This window comes from Equus przewalskii, chromosome 19, assembly GCF_037783145.1.
Source record: "Equus przewalskii isolate Varuska chromosome 19, EquPr2, whole genome shotgun sequence".
Classification (NCBI taxonomy): Eukaryota; Metazoa; Chordata; class Mammalia; order Perissodactyla; family Equidae; genus Equus; species Equus przewalskii.
The window spans coordinates 28,739,242-28,757,030 of record NC_091849.1 but is presented as its reverse complement, the minus strand read 5'-3'; the positions used below and the strand labels follow the sequence as shown (position 1 = coordinate 28,757,030).

Genomic DNA, 17,789 nt, shown 5'->3' with positions numbered 1-17,789 from the left:
CTCAGTGGACTGAGGAAGCCAAAGATTCTTCTACAAACCATATTCTGCAACAGACATTCACACCTCACCAAGAAAATGCAGGTGGATCTGACCCAGCCATTATTAAGACAGGACTCTTAGAGCGAATGGTGCCCTTCTGTGGCTTTCTTTCTAATTAAATGCTGTCTGTGCTGCATATTTTAGAGATTTTATTGACAAATGAAATATTGGATATACTTAATCTGTGTTTGGTGACAGATGTGAGCTCTGATATACGAAGGGAGGCTGCTTCTTTGGGTTGGAATCTGACATAGATGGTGATGATTTTTATTTGGAGCACTTTTGTTCCCTTGTTTTGCAGACCATCACTATCGCAGCATATGATTCTTGTCATCTGTTCTTCTTTTTGCCCAGTTTCCAAAAGGAAACTAGGAACATCATGGAAGGAAAGAATCAAACAGTTCTGTCAGAATTCATCATTTTGGGATTTTCCAACCTAAGTGAATTGCAGTTTTTACTATTCACCATCTTCTTTTTAACTTATCTGTGTACTTTGGGAGGAAATATATTCATTATTTTGGTGACCATGGCTGATCCACATTTACACACACCCATGTATCATTTTCTAGGGAATTTGGCCTTTCTTGACATCTGTTACACCACCACCAATGTCCCCCAGATGATGGTGCATCTTGTATCAAAGAAGAAAAGCATTTCCTTCGGGGGATGTGTGGCTCAACTTTTTGCATTCATTTTCTTTGTGGGATCAGAATGTCTCCTCCTGGCAGCCATGGCGTATGATCGTTACATTGCAATCCGTAAGCCCTTAAGGTATTCAGTTATTATGAACAAGGTCCTGTATAGCCAGTTAGCAGCCTCTTGCTGGACTGGTGGTTTCCTCAATTCAGTGGTGCACACAGTACTGACATTCCGCCTGCCCTTCTGTGGAAACAACCAGATTAATTATTTCTTCTGTGACATTCCTCCTTTGCTGATCTTGTCTTGTGGGGACACTTCTGTCAATGAACTGGCATTGCTCTCCATTGGAGTCTTCATTGGTTGGATTCCTTTTCTGTGTATTGTCCTTTCCTACCTTTACATAATCTCTGCCATCTTGAGGATCCGCTCCTCGGAGGGGAGACGCAAAGCCTTTTCTACATGTGCCTCCCACCTGATCATTGTCCTTCTCTACTATGGCAGCGCCATTTTCACATACGTACGGCCAATCTCAGCTTACTCTTTGGAAAAAGACAGACTAATCTCAGTATTATATAGCGTCGTTACTCCAATGCTAAACCCTATAATTTACACTTTGAGGAATAAGGACATCAGAGAAGCTGTGAAAGCTGTGGGGAGAAAGCGGCAGCCACCAATTCCTTCTTTTAATATGTAACCTTTACTTATCTGCAGTCAGTAATCTTATATTAGAAAATTAATTTTTTCATCACTCAACTGTTTCTTGTGGCACTCAATTTACAAACTGATTGCAATATTGGGACAGATATCAAAGAGGTGGTATACTCAACCCTAGTGCACATATCCTTGAGCTTTTGTTAGTCCTGTGCACAAGACATTGATGATACTTTTTAGATATGTTCTTCTTATTGATACTGTCTGTTCCTGAATCCTCCATCCAAAAGACAATGTCCCTGTTTCATGCAATATGTGTTTGATGGACATAATTTCTTGATACTTTCCTTCCTTCTTTATATTACTCCCCATACGTTGAGGAATATGGAAGACTTTTTCCCCATGCTCCTCATGTATGTTTGTTATATTTCTCTTATTACTTAAGTCATGCTTTTGGCTTTTCTTTCTTTCTTAGGTTCCTTTTAACGGAACATAATCACCAATAGGCTAGGTTCACATTATGCTGATTTTGACAGAGCTATGTGAATCACGATGAAATGATATTTTATCTCCAGACCTGTTGGCAATTAGATTTAGTTTTGTCGCCTGCTGCATGGTTCAATGCCAATTTATCTTCACATTGGAAAGAATAGTAAGAGAGTCACAGTTTCTCAATCTCAATTATATTTCTTACTCTGTCTAAAAGGTGGAATGTCCTAAAGGAATTTTTCTAGAAATAAGTCCACGTGACAGATTACTATTTTTTCTAAAAATTTAAAACACACAGAGTCAGAGAAAAATGTGCAGAAAAATAATTAAGTTTTGGGGGGGTAAAAATTCTTTGTTACATGGTAACTAAATTTAGAAAAGAGAGTAGGAATTACAGATATAAAAGCAAAGGTACTAAATTACTGCTTTCTATATGCTACTACCACGTAAGGGACAAATATGAAGATAAAACAAATGGGCAAGAAGACAAAGTGGTAGAAGAGAGAAAGAAATATAGAAAAGGGAGAGAAAATTTGAAAGATAAATCTGGAGGCTTAGAGATGCAAAGAAAGGAAAATAACACTCAACGTAATAATCTAAGATATTGACAGATAGACAAAAAGGAAAAGGTTTACAGATGGAAGAGACAAGCTGTGTAGCATCTTTCCTCCCAACTCTCTCAGGATCTTCTTCTCAGACCTGTAAAGGCCTCTCTAGCTTAAGTCTTAATTTTTTTTTCATTTCTGTCCTTTTGCCATAGTGTTCCAACAGAGTGCCTTGTCTTACTTCCGTCCTGTTCTAATGTACCATGCACATCACTTACGGGTTAACTTTCCTAAGATAGTGCTGTGTCCAGTCTTCTGTCCTGTGTTTAAAGAGGCCTCCACTGGTTTACATATTCCCACCTACCCATAATTGTTTGTAATCAGTGTATTCAATATTCTAAGTACTGCCTGTCTCATAATCTTATCTCCTTTAGAAATCCTAAAAACACCTTCCCCATATAGTGCTTGATTTTGTCTTAACTCCATCCCATCACTATAGCCATTTTCTTAATTTGGAATTCATACTCTAACAATTATTTCATCAAAATGCTCTTCATTTTTTATAGTCTCATTCAAAATCTACTTTCTCCTCTCATTATTCCAACTGGAAATGTTTTATCTTCCTTCTTAAGTCACATGGTACTACCCGAAATGCTGTTCTGGGGTGTAGTCGTTCCCCATAGCCCCTAGTGTGATGTTTCATTCACTGTAGGGCATTAGTCTAGATAAATAAATAGATAAATAATAGATAAATTCTAGATAGATAATGTGGAATAGATAAATGAAGTAAAGAGAAGGGAGAGTGTGATTTAGCTGGTTAAAAAGTTTAAGTTTAAGTAAACTTTTATAGTCACAATTGCTGATTACTTGAACAGACAATTTTGGTCTTTTTGTGTCAGCACGTATTTCTCATCAAATATTTCAAAAGTGCAGAAAAGCCAGGGTTCATTCTTTGACCATATGCTCTTCTATCTCAATGTGGTCTATCTCTTTAATCTTCTTTCTTTCTTTCCTTATTTTTTATTTATCTCAATAATGCCATTCTTTTTAACATTTCTTATTTATTTATTACTAAAAAATTTGTATTGCGGTAAGAACACTTAACATGAAATCTATTCTCTTAAATGTTTAAGCGCACAATACAGTGTGTGGAGAATTGTTCAAATGGTAGGAAGTTTCAGTTATGCAAGATGATGTGGAGCTCTGCTGTAGAACATTGTGCCTATGCTTAACGTTACTTTTATGCTTTAAATATTAACCCTATGCCACTGACTCTCACTTTGTAAATGTACAGCGTGTATTTCTATCCTAAATGCAGTCAAGTCTCGTAAGCCTAAATGTTGTTTTAATCCAAACTCATCATCCTTTGGTCAAAATCAATTTCCATATTTTTTTAAATCAATGGTGCTACAATTCTCATATACCGTTTCTATCTTATTAGTTTTCTTCCCTTCCTGATGTGATTCCAGTGATTAGTTCAGAGCTCTGAACGAAGATAGCATTTTGTTAAAGCTGTAGCTGTTGACTTTCAATGTACTAAAGAAAATAAGTAAATTAATATTAAAAAGTAGAAAAGTAAAATACACATAAAAAAACCTAGGGAAGTGAACTCCAAAATAAATATGCTAGCATACCACTAGAGAGAGTCATAGACAATTTGAGTTGTTTCTTCTCAGAATAGGAAGGACAGTAAGAACTGTGGAGAGTGAGAATGAAGATGGAGGAAAGAGAGCCAATAATAATGATGTCATACACCTGAGAAAGTGCGAGCACCTACAACAGGGAGCTCAGGTGTGGGGGCTCGCCTCAGTGACAGGAATGAAGGAGGAAATGACACGTGCATCTGTGGATTTGGAGACTAAAAACTGATGGAGTTCAGGGGCCAGCCCTGTGGCCGACTGGTTAAGTTCGTGCACTCTCCTTTGGTGGCCTAGGGTTTCGCCGTTTCAGATCCTGGGCGCTGACATGGCACCACTCATCAGGCCATGCTGAGGTGGCATCCCACATGCCACAACTGGAAGGACCCACAACTAAAATTTACACAACTATGTACCAGAGGGATTTGGGGAGAAAAAGGAAAAATAAAATTTTAAAAAGAAACAAAACTGATGGAGTTCAGAATTGATGGTTTGTTTTACTTTGTAATGTCAAGAAAAAGAAAATAATTACAATTTTTTTTACCTGTAATGTACTATTACTTTTTAATTGAGACTTAATAGTTAAACAATAAAATACACAAAATGTAAGTGCACATTTAGACAAAATATGACTCATATTGTCTACTGACCCCAATATAGACATAAATTGCATTCATCACTCCAGAAAATTTCCTCCATGCCCTGTTCCAATCAGTTCTTCTACCCCAGCCAGAAACAACCACTCCTCACATTTATTTCATCCTAGCTTAATTTTGTCTCTTCCAGAGTCTCGTATAAGTAGAATCATACAGTATGTACTATTTTGTGCTTAGTTTCTTTCGATCAACATAATGCTTTGTGATTCTCCCATGTTTTTGAGCATATCAGTAGTTCATTCTTTTTTATTGCTTTTCCATTGTATGAAATTACTGTAATTTATCCTTTCAACAGTTGATAGACATTTGGGCTGTTTATAGTTTTGGGCTACACAAGTAAAGCTTTTATGGAAATTATTGTACAAGTCCCTTTACAGATACGTGTTCATTTTTCTTGGATAAATAACTAAAGGTAGAATGGTTGAGTCACAGGGTAAGTATATACATAAAACTTTGTTAGAAAAAGGCAATAAATTTTCCAAAGCAATTATTTTATTTTATTCTCTCACTAGCAGTAAGTGAGTTCCAATTGTTCCATGTCCTTGCCAACACACTTGATATTGCCAATTATTTTTAAAGCAACAAAAGGGATTTATTGACTTATGTAACGGAAATCCAAAGGAGATGTAATTCAAGCATGGTTCCATCAGGGCTCTGGCCATTTGTTTGTGATTCTCTTGGATGTGCTCCCATCTGAGGGGCTTCAGCCTCAGGTTATCTTCCAGCAGCATCCAGGGTTACAGGCCTCCTTCTTTATCCAGGGATAACTTAGATCCTTCCCCCGTCTTCCATTTCACAAGCATTGTAAAAAAGGTCTTGAGCTTTGTCTGACTTGGCCTTACTTGAGCCAGTTCTGCCTCTTGGAGTGTCTGATTCTAAATGGCTGGTTAAGGAAACCAAAGAGATGGAGTTGATGAGCAATTCTAAGTGGCATGTGGGCCCCAGGGCTTACTGGAGTACAGGAGGAGTCTACGCCAAATTGTTGGAAGAGGTAATTGTGAGTATGTGACCACTGATTGATCCATGAGCCAGACCTGGGCAATCAGAGACCCTTCACCGCCTCCCCTGTCCTTGGACTGTACATTCTGCCTGCCGTTCTCACAGTGAGAGCCATTTTCAATGCTGCAGGCTTGAGAGAGCAATGTGTTGTTGAGACCATCTGGATGCTACATGTGATTGAACTCAGTTAAGGCCTCCATAAACTTTTAAGATTCTGGCAGGCAGGTATGGAGGTCTACTTGTTTTGCAGCTGCCCAAGACAAGCCGTGTTAAGTAAGTTCCCTTGCTTATTAAAACTGCTGCCTACCAATCTGGAATAGTCTGCCTATTTCTTTGGTCTCTCCTTGCCCTCCATGTATGGGGGCCAGTGTCAGATTTCACCCACAGAACTTCCAAGTTTGTAAACCAACACAAGTGATCTCTGCTCTGACTTGCTAGTATCTGATTTTACCAAATAACATAATCACCTTGGCAGCAGGACACTGGAGCTGGGACACCCACGCCTGACACTTCAGACTTCAATATCATATGTGGGTCTGTTTGAAGACCCACGAGGGGCCCAGGACTCAGATTTTGGAGGTTTCACTATGCATCATGGCAAACACATTGGAATGTGGCCACATTCCACATTCAATAAAGGGAAAAAATAATGAAAGAAGAGTGATGCTCAATTGCAATTGAGTAGGTGTTAATGTTATTGTTTGTAAACATTTAGTTTCTTGATTTTGCTGTTTGCTTTTCATTTTAGGAGTCAATATATTTTCTTGGGTTCTTGCAAAGTTCATAGGCACTGGGCCTGGGCCTATTGTGTCTAATGGAGTAACCAGCCCAGTTGAGTCCAGTGATGGTGATCAGCACGTGTGCCCCTAAAAGAATACCAGGCCTGAAGCCAGACTTGTGGAAGCTGGTCCTAGTTCTGCCTTTAACTAGTTGAGTGACCTTGGGCAAGGTACAAACCTCTCTGGGCCTTCATGTGGTCATTAATCAATTGGAGACAAGGGTAGCAACATTTGTTCCCCGTGTACTTCCCTGAAGGAGCATTTCTTCCAGTTGATGAGAGCAGAGAGGACTAATTGTGTCTTGCTATAGAGCCAAGTAAACCCAATTCCTTTTGGATCCATTCAATACACAATTGTTGACTGCTTACCCAAAGCCAAGCTCCCAGTGAAGCTCTGAAGAGGTGGAGCTTGCGAAGCCAGAGCTTCTGCATTCATAGTGGTCCAGGCAGACGGACTTGAAGTCAGCAGAGATGTATGGTAAGGGCTCAGTGGGATTCGGGGAACTAGGCTGAGAGACAGAGAACCATGGAAGAGCTGAACAATGGAAATCCCCTTTCCTTGCAAAGGAGAGTAAAATACCCAAACCAAGTAAATTCAACAATGATTTGGGGAGAAGCCTGAGGGGTACAGAGGTGAAAGTCAATTTTTTAATTTAAGAAATTTTGATGGGTATGTCTAAGGTAGTTTTAATTTATATTTCTAAGATGGCTGATGATGTTGAGCATCTTCTAAGGACTTATTGGCCATTTCCATTTCTTCTTTGGTGAAATGTCTTTTCAAATTTTTCCTGTCTTAATTAGGTCTTTTTTCTTTTTAGCATTACGGTTTAGATATCTAAAAATATATTTTGGGTACAAGTTCATCACATTATATTTTTATTTTTATCTGGTTTGCAGTATTTCTTTCCATTTTCTTTAGCGTCTTTTAAAAAGCAAAAATGCTTACTTTTGGTGAATTCCAATCAATCAGTATATTTTTTCCTTAACTCTTAGTTCTCTTGGGTTTTGTGCCCTAAGAAATCCTTGCTTACTATACAGTTCACAGAGGTGCTTCCCTTAGGCTTTTATATTTAGGCCTACTATGCAAGTCAAACACATTTTTGATATAATGTAGAGATTCTTTTTTTTTCTGAAAAGATAACCATGTTGTATGGTGTTAGCACAGCACAGTTTGTTGAAAAGTTTATCCTTTTCACCTTGATTATCTTGACACCTTGGTAAAAAATTAATTGACCACATATATTTTGTTCTATCTGGATGTTTTATGTTGTTCTGTGTAAGCCTAATCAGCCAAAGACTACCAGGAGTAACTTGTAGTCTGAAAAAAATCAGATCTACTGATTTGCAGTGAGAGAAGGCACTCCAGAGCACATGTCGTACTTGGCAGCAGAAGGGAAGGAAGCACCATACGTAAGATCTGGTTTCCAGCTGAAGAATTCTGAGGAGAGTCTAAGAGATGCTGGGATCAGTTCTGGGTTGGTTGCTGTTCTTAACAGGGGTTAGGAGAAGCAGAGTTAACTAGAGATCAGATGGCGTCATGAGGTGAGGCCAGTTTAGCTATTACGTATCCCTAGTAATAGACGGTGTAGTAAATCTAGTCTGGGGATGTTACTGATAACAAAGCAGCAGTCACTCAAAGTGCTACTGTGTGCCCTTGTTAACCTGCAGTTGCTTTATGTGTCTGTCCTTCCAGCATGAATAATGGCGCAGCTGCTTTTTGCTTAATGATTCAAGCTGATTTTCACTCTTTCTGTCCCAGACAAGTTTTTATTTTTTTGGTTCCATGGTCCATGCATCTACTAACACCACACTGTCTGGCTTACTGTAGCTCTATAGTGAGTCTTGAGTAAAGTCGTTCAAATATTCAATTTTGTTCTTTTTCAAAAATGTTTTGGTTATTCTAAGTTCCTTCACATTTACAAATAAATGTTAGAATCACTTTGTCAGTTTCTACTGGAAAGACTGCTGAGATTTTTATAAAGATTACATTGAAAGTATAGATCAATTCATGGAGAATTTACATAGATCAGTATTTCCCAGTCTTCTAAAATTACTCTCCTTCTAAGGATCCTTTTGGATTTTTTTTTTCTAATCATCCCACCCCCATGAAATTTTAATAGCTCAGATAAGCTATATATATGTTTATGGACTGTGGCCTTTGGAGGGATATGAATCATTGTAATATCTAAGACTTTTTGTACCCCAAGAACCAATTTTCAACCCCTTGGGAGCAGCATCACCTCAGATGAGAATACATAATGTAAATTAATATACTCTATCTCTCAGGTCATCTTCGCCCTTTAAATTTCTCTCAGCAAAGCTTTTGCAGTGTTCTTCAGATCTGTCCCACTGACTGTCCCATTCAGTACTCAGTGTGGGAACTGAAAGTTTCGTTCTCACAATTTTTGCTGTGCTATTCCGTATCAGATCCATACACGTGAAACTTATTATTTCTCTTTTCTATCCCTGGTAATATCTGGTTCTGTAAGGACCCTTTTTAGTCCTCTGGCTAGAAAATGAGCAGGCTAGTTACCCTTCTCTGTCATGAACTTTCTCAATTGCACTCAGTGTGAGGACAAGCAGCCGGCAGAAAAACAGAAACAAAAAATCAATGGGGTTGGTTCCACTGTCATGGAAGTACAGCTCCAGAGAATGGAGAGGTAGCTTCCCCTCCATCAGAGATTGCACTCTAAAGGAAACTCTTCTGTTCCCACTGCTGCCACTGTCAATGATGCTACAGAATGGGCAGGGCATGAAAAAGAAAAAGAAAAAAAGGGAGAAAAGAGAAAAAAAAAAGGGTTTGATCTGTAACATGAGCTTTTACGTGGGTCTCCAGCCTGCCCGCCCACCCTGCGGGTTTTAGATTTGCCAGCCTCCATAATCACAGTTCTCTAAATAAATCTCTCTCTACATACACATCCTATAGGTTTTGTTCTCTAGAGAATCTAGACGAATACAGATTTTGGTATACCGCATTCCAAGCATTAGACCTTCCTTTTCATGCTCCTTGAGCCAGAGACAGAGGGCATCACCTAGAGCTCTCTCTGACTGTGGTATGTTGTTAACTGAGTTACTTCTGTGTTTCTGATAGTGATAAGCCCAGGCTGAGGGAATCTGGAGGGAAAAAATGGTAAACACTGCCAATTTGGTGGTTCTTTGACTTCTGGTATTTTCCCCCAATCCACCTGCTAATATTTACTTTTCAGAGTGTTCAAATAGCTTCTCTTTGCCTTCTGTTCAGGTTTTATAGCTGCAATTAGTGAGAAAGATACAGTGAGTGTATTTATGGTATCATACTGGGAACTAGGACTTGTACAAAATAAAAATAGCGTAGAGAAGTAAAAATTATTCCTCTACCCTGTAGGGGCTTCTGGCTTGTCTAAGAACTAAACTGACATGAGACAATAACAGGAGCAAATCAAACAAAGTCTAATAACATGTATACGTGGGAGAAAACCAGAAAAACCGAGTAACTTGCCAAAATGGCCAAAGCCACCACCTTAAATACCATCTTCAGCTAAAGACAAAGGAGAATGTTGTGGGCAGTGGTTTGAGACTTCAAAAGGAAGGAAGGCAATTCATATGGAGATGGAAAAGCAAATATTTGGTAAACAAATGTTTGTTGTACCTTTCAAAAACAATGGGACACAAGGAGGACTTCGATTAAAAGGGTCTTGCCAGGGTCCTCTCTGTTCTACCACACTTATTTTTTTTATGATACTATAGTTATCTTATGGTATTAGCTCCTTCCTGGAACAGACTTTCTATCTTAAATTCTTTTAGGCAGTTAGGGTGAAGGTCAAAGTTTCTTTCTGAGACTTTTATTCTTAAAAATAATCAAGCCAAAGAGACACATTTTGAGGTGGCAAATTCTGATCCCTCACAATAGTCAGTGCTTATTTCTTCCAGATGCAATTTTCTATTCTGCTTTCAACACTGTCTTTATTGGAAAGAATTTACTATGACTACAATTGTAGCTGGGTGTAGAAATCAGCTGGGAGGTGGTACAAGCACTACCTAACTTGCAATCAGAAACTTCAGTTTGAAGTTGGACATTACTGTTAAATACCACGCCAACGTTAATTAAGACCATTATGATTTCCTTAATTTCAACTTTCCTTTCTGTAAAGTTAACACAATTTTTAAAAACATAAATGCAAAAGTAATTTTTGAAATAAGTAACTATAGAAAACAACACACTGTTATTTGGGTGGCAGAATGATGAGAGGTAACATTTCTTGTGTGCTTACTATTGTTACTGCCCAAGTGGGCTTGTCTGCTCACCGCAAGACATGCCAATAGTCAGGAGGCAAGGTGGTAGGAGAGAAAGGACTTTATTATAGCTTGCTAGCAAGAGGGAAGATGGCCAACTCATGTCTGGAAAAACCATCTCACAGAACAAAGACTACAGGCCAGTTAAATATGGGGCCAGTCTCCAGGTGGAGGAGGTGGGTGGTCTCTGGGTGGGGCAGACATCTGGTCCCAGTTCCCAATAGTCCTTTGCTTTACTGGATATTCATCAGAGAATGGAGCAACTGCCCTAAACCCTGATCTTTCAGTTGCCATTGATGATGGCTATCAGCATAGGCTCTCTACCCAGGGATCATCACATTCCTAAGGAACTCAAAAGAACAAAGTTATCATCTTAAAGCAGCTGGGAGGGGCCATAACATCTACAGAGCATGTCTGGGCTAGTTAGTCAGAAGTCATTTAAAATTACAATATGATTTCTTTTCTATGATATGGCTTCCCTTATGTCAACTTTGTGTTGAGCCAGTATCACTATGTGTGACACTATTTAATGTGATTACTATATATTAACCTATTTAATATTCACAACAGCCACATGAGAGAGGTACCATTGCTCTCTTTTTATAGATAAACAGTTGAGCCACAGAATTGCTAACTAGCTTTCCAAAACTTACATATCTAACAATTGGTTGGCCATTGTTCAAACTCAAACAATCTGACTCTAAAAAGTGTAGTCTTAACTGATGTAAATACTACATAGAGAATAGCAGCATAGTTTATTGTTTTCATGGAATAGTTAAAAAGAATTAAGGGTTGAATTGGTCTATTTGGAGGATTTCATTAGATTATTCCAGCTCATTTAACCACAAAACAAAGAAGAATTTGAAATCTTGGCATTTGAGAGAGTAGGTAACTAAAATAACTTTGGAGGCCCTTACAGTATTTATTTTCTCTCCGTGACTCCACATTATGGCAACCGTTAATCTGTACTAAAGACATGCTCACCAAGACCTGTACCAGGAATACTCCGTTCATTTTACCCAGAGCAAGCAGCAGCTGCTTAGAGCCATCATTTTGCAGTTTCCAAGCAATTAAAAATGGTCTCCTTGGAAATTTTCAGGCAAAGTCTTATTCTACCAACAGGTCACTTGGGGGCTCATTAGAAAGCTTACAGATAATTATATTATTAAAATGTTATAAATATTTTCACAAAGTCAGTAAGTACACAAACGTTTAAGTGCCTCAAAACTGTAGTCTCTGAGGAGCAAGATGTTTCATCAGGGCATACATAATAAATGCTTTCAAGGCTGCCTCCAGAGATGCCAGCTTTGTTAGGCTGTCACTGGTGCTTCTATCTCAATGTGCCTCATGGTTTTAACAATTTCACAATTTAACTCCTGGAGGAGGCCTCTGGGGCAGGCCACTTAACAAACAATATTGAGATAAACTTTCTTCAAATTTTAAGGCTTCCTCAGGGGAAAGAGATAGGTAAATGCACACAAAACACCTCTCAACTATAAGGTAGAAAAAGTCATTATGTTGAAAAAGAAAGACATTTTAGGAAACCTCAAGGGTGTTTACTTTTTCTCTAAGAGCCACTAACCCCAGATGAATGAGAACTGGATCTTTGTTAATATGAACTTTCTATATGTTCATGCAACCATTCATTCACTCATTTCATTGAATTAATTATTCTGACATACTGGGTCATTGTTATAATGGCATCCATATTCAAAGTTCTAATTAAATCACAACTTGAATAATAATTCAGGTAACATATAATTGTTAAAAATGTATAGCGTCTTGTAAAATGGAAGCTTTTTTCCGCTTAATATTTACATTGCAGCATTTTAAATTATTTTGTTTAGTTTTATAATGTAACCTCATGCTTTTCTACAGTATACTGCTATTCATGAATCTTAGTATAGTTTTTTCATATCTGAACACAATTTACTTTTGGGTACATAGTCTTATGTCTGACATTTGTTACTAGATTGTCCATAAATTCTTTTCATCCAGCTTTGAAAGCTATAAGCATATTATAAATATATATCTATATTTATATATCTATATATATTTATAATGCAATATACAGATTACAAACATGTGTATATTTAGATACTTTTAATAAAATTGTGTATTTGTGTTATAAGCCAAACCAGACTTGGCCTAAGGGAAGCCATCTTTTAACTCTCTATAACCTCTGCTTCTCTTCTCCTGTAGGGAATGCTTGAGTCTGTACCTACTCTAGATGAATTGATAACCATCCTCTGGGACATATGCACACTATGTAGATTTTCTGACTCCTGCTTATATATATATCTCACAGTTGCAAAAAAAGAGGTAACTTTATTCTTTTGAGTTCATTAGGAATGTAACGACCATTGGATAGAAATTCTGTACTGGTATCCATCACTTGTGACAGCTGAAAGGCCTGGTGTGACTCCCAGTCTGCAGTGCCCAATGGTCAATATTCCTGACCCCTTCTATAGCCCACTGGTCCTATAAAACTGCTTCAAGATTCTGTACCCTTTTAAGATTTTTCTTTTTCAGGATGTTAGTCCACCATCTTCTGAACAGCTAGCTCATCATTTCATAAAGTCGTTTCTTTACCACCATGTTACCTCTCAACTAATTGGCTTTGTCTTGCAGCAATCAGATGGAGCCCTTTGAACAGTAACATTTGGAATACTCTGCTAAGTTATTCCAGCTTGTGAAACATGTGTCATCACACTTAAGAACCTACAAGAAGTATTATTCTGAGCTAGGAAAGACTAACTTTAGGTAAGAACAGGAAGGTGATAACAATTCTGTGAGAAATCATCTCCTACCTCTACAGCTGCATATTTTCATTCTAAACTTATAATTAAGTTGACTGGTTCTAGAACATCTTCTATGATTACATTTGGAATAGTTAAACTAACTCCCATTATTCCCTACTCCGAAGTCCTCTGTTTTTTGTGTATCAGGAAACTAACAACAGTGTGTATTTTGAGGAAATGAATGGATGTGGTAAAAGGATAAGTGGAAGATATTTACTTATGTCTTTCATATATTTCATTCTCTAACATAGGTGAAAGTATCATGTATTCAGTGATACTAAACTACATCCATAACTAGATGACTGATTGCATGGTGAGAAGTAGTTTATGCAAGGTAATTCTCATGTTATTAATTGGCACAAGACATATACCTTTGTCCATTCCAAAAGTGCAGGGAACATGTTTTAAGATAGTGTTAAAATCATCACATTTAATTAAAATAGAAATTATCCGCATTCTTAATTTTAATATGGTTTGATTTAAAAATTATAAATCAAATACTTAATATTATCCAACTCCCCATTGTTTTTCCCCACTAGTCTCCTGGTGTGTACTTAAAGATATAAACAAATTTAATATTAGTCTAAGCAAACAAACCCATAAAGTAGATATCTTAATGATTTTTATTAATATATTTGTTTTTATATACATACACAAAAATGATAAAGTTAGCTAAATCCTGCTTTAAGACTGATTGGGAAATTAACTTTTTAGTTAAAGAAAAAACTAATTTTTTTTTGGACTTTCATCTCAGAACCATTCCCAAGATTCTCCCATCCCAGCCTCACTCATACAACTGCAAATTCATATCAAATGAGAATATGTATTAGGTGAAAACATGAGATCATGAGTACAGTGACCATGATCCTGGATCTGTGTATCCTATGCATTTTTGAACAACATATAGGGTGAGGTATTACAAGTTTTAGTTTGAAGATATGATCAAACGAAATGTGAGAGAAGACATACACCAGTTCATGCACCCATAATGTTTCTCTCCTGTCTGCTCAAAGTTTGTCTCTTCCAGAAAATCTCAGATTAACCCTCATTTTGAACTAATTATATTAATATGCAACATGAGTTCTACTGACCTATGTTTAATTTGATCCTGACAGTAATCATCCTACAGTACTTCTCATCTGAAAGTTACTTTTACAATTACATCAACTGTCTTAGGGAAAAATGATTCTGTTTTCTCTTTATTATCTGCAAGAAGCACCTAATACAAACATTTTTTCCTTTTATGAAATAATTTACAGAGGAGTTGTTTTAAATAATATTATTGTAGTGTGTGACAACTATAACTCTGCATATAAGTAATTTATATGCCATTGTCCAAAGGCTGTTATGTAAACCAAGGTGAAACCATATGTTCCTCTTACTTCCCAAAATAATTCTGAAAGTTTTCATATCTTTCCAGTCACTCACCTTCATGAGAAAATGGTTGTTATTTTCATATATTCAACCCAAAAGAGTAGCGCATCTTGAAAAAACATCCTTCTCTCTTCTCTAGGACCAAAATGTAGATATCTGGATAGGAAGCAAGTGTTTTCATTTGTGGAGGTTCTATATGGAGAAAAATAAAAAGAGGCAACATAACATTTTTTTCTTCTTCTCAAACATCTCACCTCTCCTATACCACACTATCATTCTTATTCTGTTTTGAGATGCTTACCTTTGAATTATTTCCTCCTTAATACAAATCCTTAGAACCCTAGTAATATTATGAAAGATTTCTTTAATACTGCTCCCATTTTATGATAGTTTTTCTGTGCAGCAGTGGGCAGTTTTTCTTCTGAATTTTTTTATATCATTCTCCAATTTAAAGCTGTTCCTTCTTTCACAGTTTGGGAGGGTGTCAAGGTAGGCATTCTCCAAGTTCTTTATTTTCCTTCCAGACTATTACTTCTTCCCTGTCATATCAAATTATCTTGCCCTTTGAAGTCTACATCCTTTTACAGCAAAAATTTCTACATCTTCTTATTTTCTTCATCTACTTATGTTCCAGACATATTCCTACTCTCACTGAATTTTGGGCACCTGTATCAGTGTTTTCTTCCTAGTACCAACTTTGCCCATCATCAGGGTATAACTATGTACATAATCCAACCTTCATAGTGGCCGTAGTGCTGGAATTATTAATATCCAGATAGATGATCCAGCCTCCACACTAATATTAGATCTCTTTGACTTCATTCATTTATCATTCCCTTCAAAATTACTGTTGATCACCAGCTTAGTATGAGGGATTGTGGCATCTACTGGATGTCATAAAATACCAATGTATGTGATGTCATCTTAATTCTCTACCTTCAAATAATTCATTATATAAAGAAGGAAACAAACACATCTACCAGATAATTAGAATAGAATGTAGTAAGTGCAACAGTTGATATCAAAAGATGTCACAAAAAGAGTAGAAGCCTTCTGGAAAGACTTTCCAAAATAAGTGACTAAAAGATGTGATCCAACAACCTACACTTCTACCCAACTACTGTCTCTTCCTTTCATGACTTCATGCTCGATCCTGGAGTAAGGTCATATAATGTCCTTTTCCCCTTTCTCTAGTTACTTATCTTTTTCCAAAACTTTCATTAATACATAATTTACATATGGTAACTTTCACCTTTTGACTACATATTTATTTAATTTTTTATCAAACACATATTGTCATCTAACCATAACCATACTCAAGCCACAGAACAATTCCACACCCCCCAGAATTGTCCTCTTCCTGTTTCTAGTAAGTCCTCTTCCCCAAAACAGCCTCTGTAACCAGATTGTTTCTATCCCTATAGTTTCATCTTTTCCAGAAAGTAATTATACAAGTAATCACATACGTGAAATCACATAATATGTAGCCTTTCTCACTACCTTTTTTTATTTCTTTGGTTTCAAAGATACCTTAAATATCTTAACCTCCCACACTCTCTGAGCCTTTAGGTCTCTCAGACTGCAATTCTCTCCCTTTAGAGCTAGAACCCATGACTATAATGGGTCAGAAAAGTAAGTTAGAGTAGATAATTTTTGCTCTTTTTTTCTGTGACTTTTAGTTCCCCAGCATACTTATCCTTCTGCCACATTTCCACCAAATACCCCAAAGCAGCAGTCTCTTCTACTCATATTGCCCAGAAAATTTGCAGGAAATTCCATGATAATGCAATCTGGTGTCTTCATAAAATAATGAAATTCATTCTTATTTTTCAGTTATTTTATTTGCCCTTGGTTCTTACTGTCTCCTAGTTCCTTCAGGAATTGTTTCAAAATTCACCATTCCCTCATTACTTTACCTATACTCTCTTCATTCTCAGCAGTGGCCTCCGCTTCTGTTTCATAGAAGAAATGTAAGCCATTAGACAGAATCATTTAATGCCATTTTCTGTATTTCCAGCCACTCTTCTACAAACACTCTTACTTCAGTATCATGAAGTTCAAGTATTTCAATTGTTAAGAAATCAGATTCAACCCATGAAACTGTTTATAAATGCAAGAAAGTTATTACTGGCCTTGAGTAGAAAAGTTTTGGTGAAATAGTAGAAGTAGAAGCCTGATTTCAGGAAGCAGCATGAATGGACACAGTCTGTTATATATAAGCTCTTCAATAAATACAGTATCTATTCTTCTCTATTACTTATTTTCCACTTCTTTAAATATGATGTTGAGGGGCCAGCCCGGTGGTGCAGTGGTTGGGTTTGCACGTTCTGCTTTGGCAGCCTGGGGTTCACCAGTTTGAATCCCAGGTGCAGACATATGCACAACTTACAAAGCCATGCTGCAGCAGGCATCCCACATATAAAGTAGAGGAAGATGGGCTCGGATGTTAGCTCAGGGCCAATCTTCCTCAGCAAAAAGAGGAGGATTGTGGCAGATGTTAGCTCAGGGCTAATCTTCCTCAAAAAAAATAATAAATAAAAATAAAAAAATACTATGCTGAATGATCAACATCTTCTTTTCAATACACAACTTATTCTTACTTCCATATTTGGCTGTAACACCCTTACTTGGAGGATGCAATTGTACCAAAATATTTAGCTGGCTTTGCCTTATAGTAGTTTCCTTAAGCCACAGTGCATCTAGATTAGTATTTCTCAACAATACACGTATTGACAGGTTGGGCTGGATGATTATTTGTGGGTAGGGCCTTACTGTTTATTGTAAGATGTTTAGCAGTATCCCTTGGCTCTACCCACCCATGTCAGGATCACCCCCCAAAATGGTAGTGACAATTAAAGATATCTCCATACATTGCCAAATGACCCTGGAGACGAAATCACTCTCATTAA

At 37.2% G+C, this 17,789-nt stretch overlaps 1 protein-coding gene across 1 annotated transcript; it reads left to right on the top strand.

The window, feature by feature from the left end:
• Nucleotides 1-418: 418 nt before the first annotated feature.
• On the top strand, nt 419-1,372 carry LOC103545428 (olfactory receptor 5V1). Its single transcript, XM_008512089.2, has one exon. It carries the CDS (start codon nt 419-421, stop codon nt 1,370-1,372), a length of 954 nt encoding a protein of 317 aa, XP_008510311.2.
• Nucleotides 1,373-17,789: the final 16,417 nt, after the last annotated feature.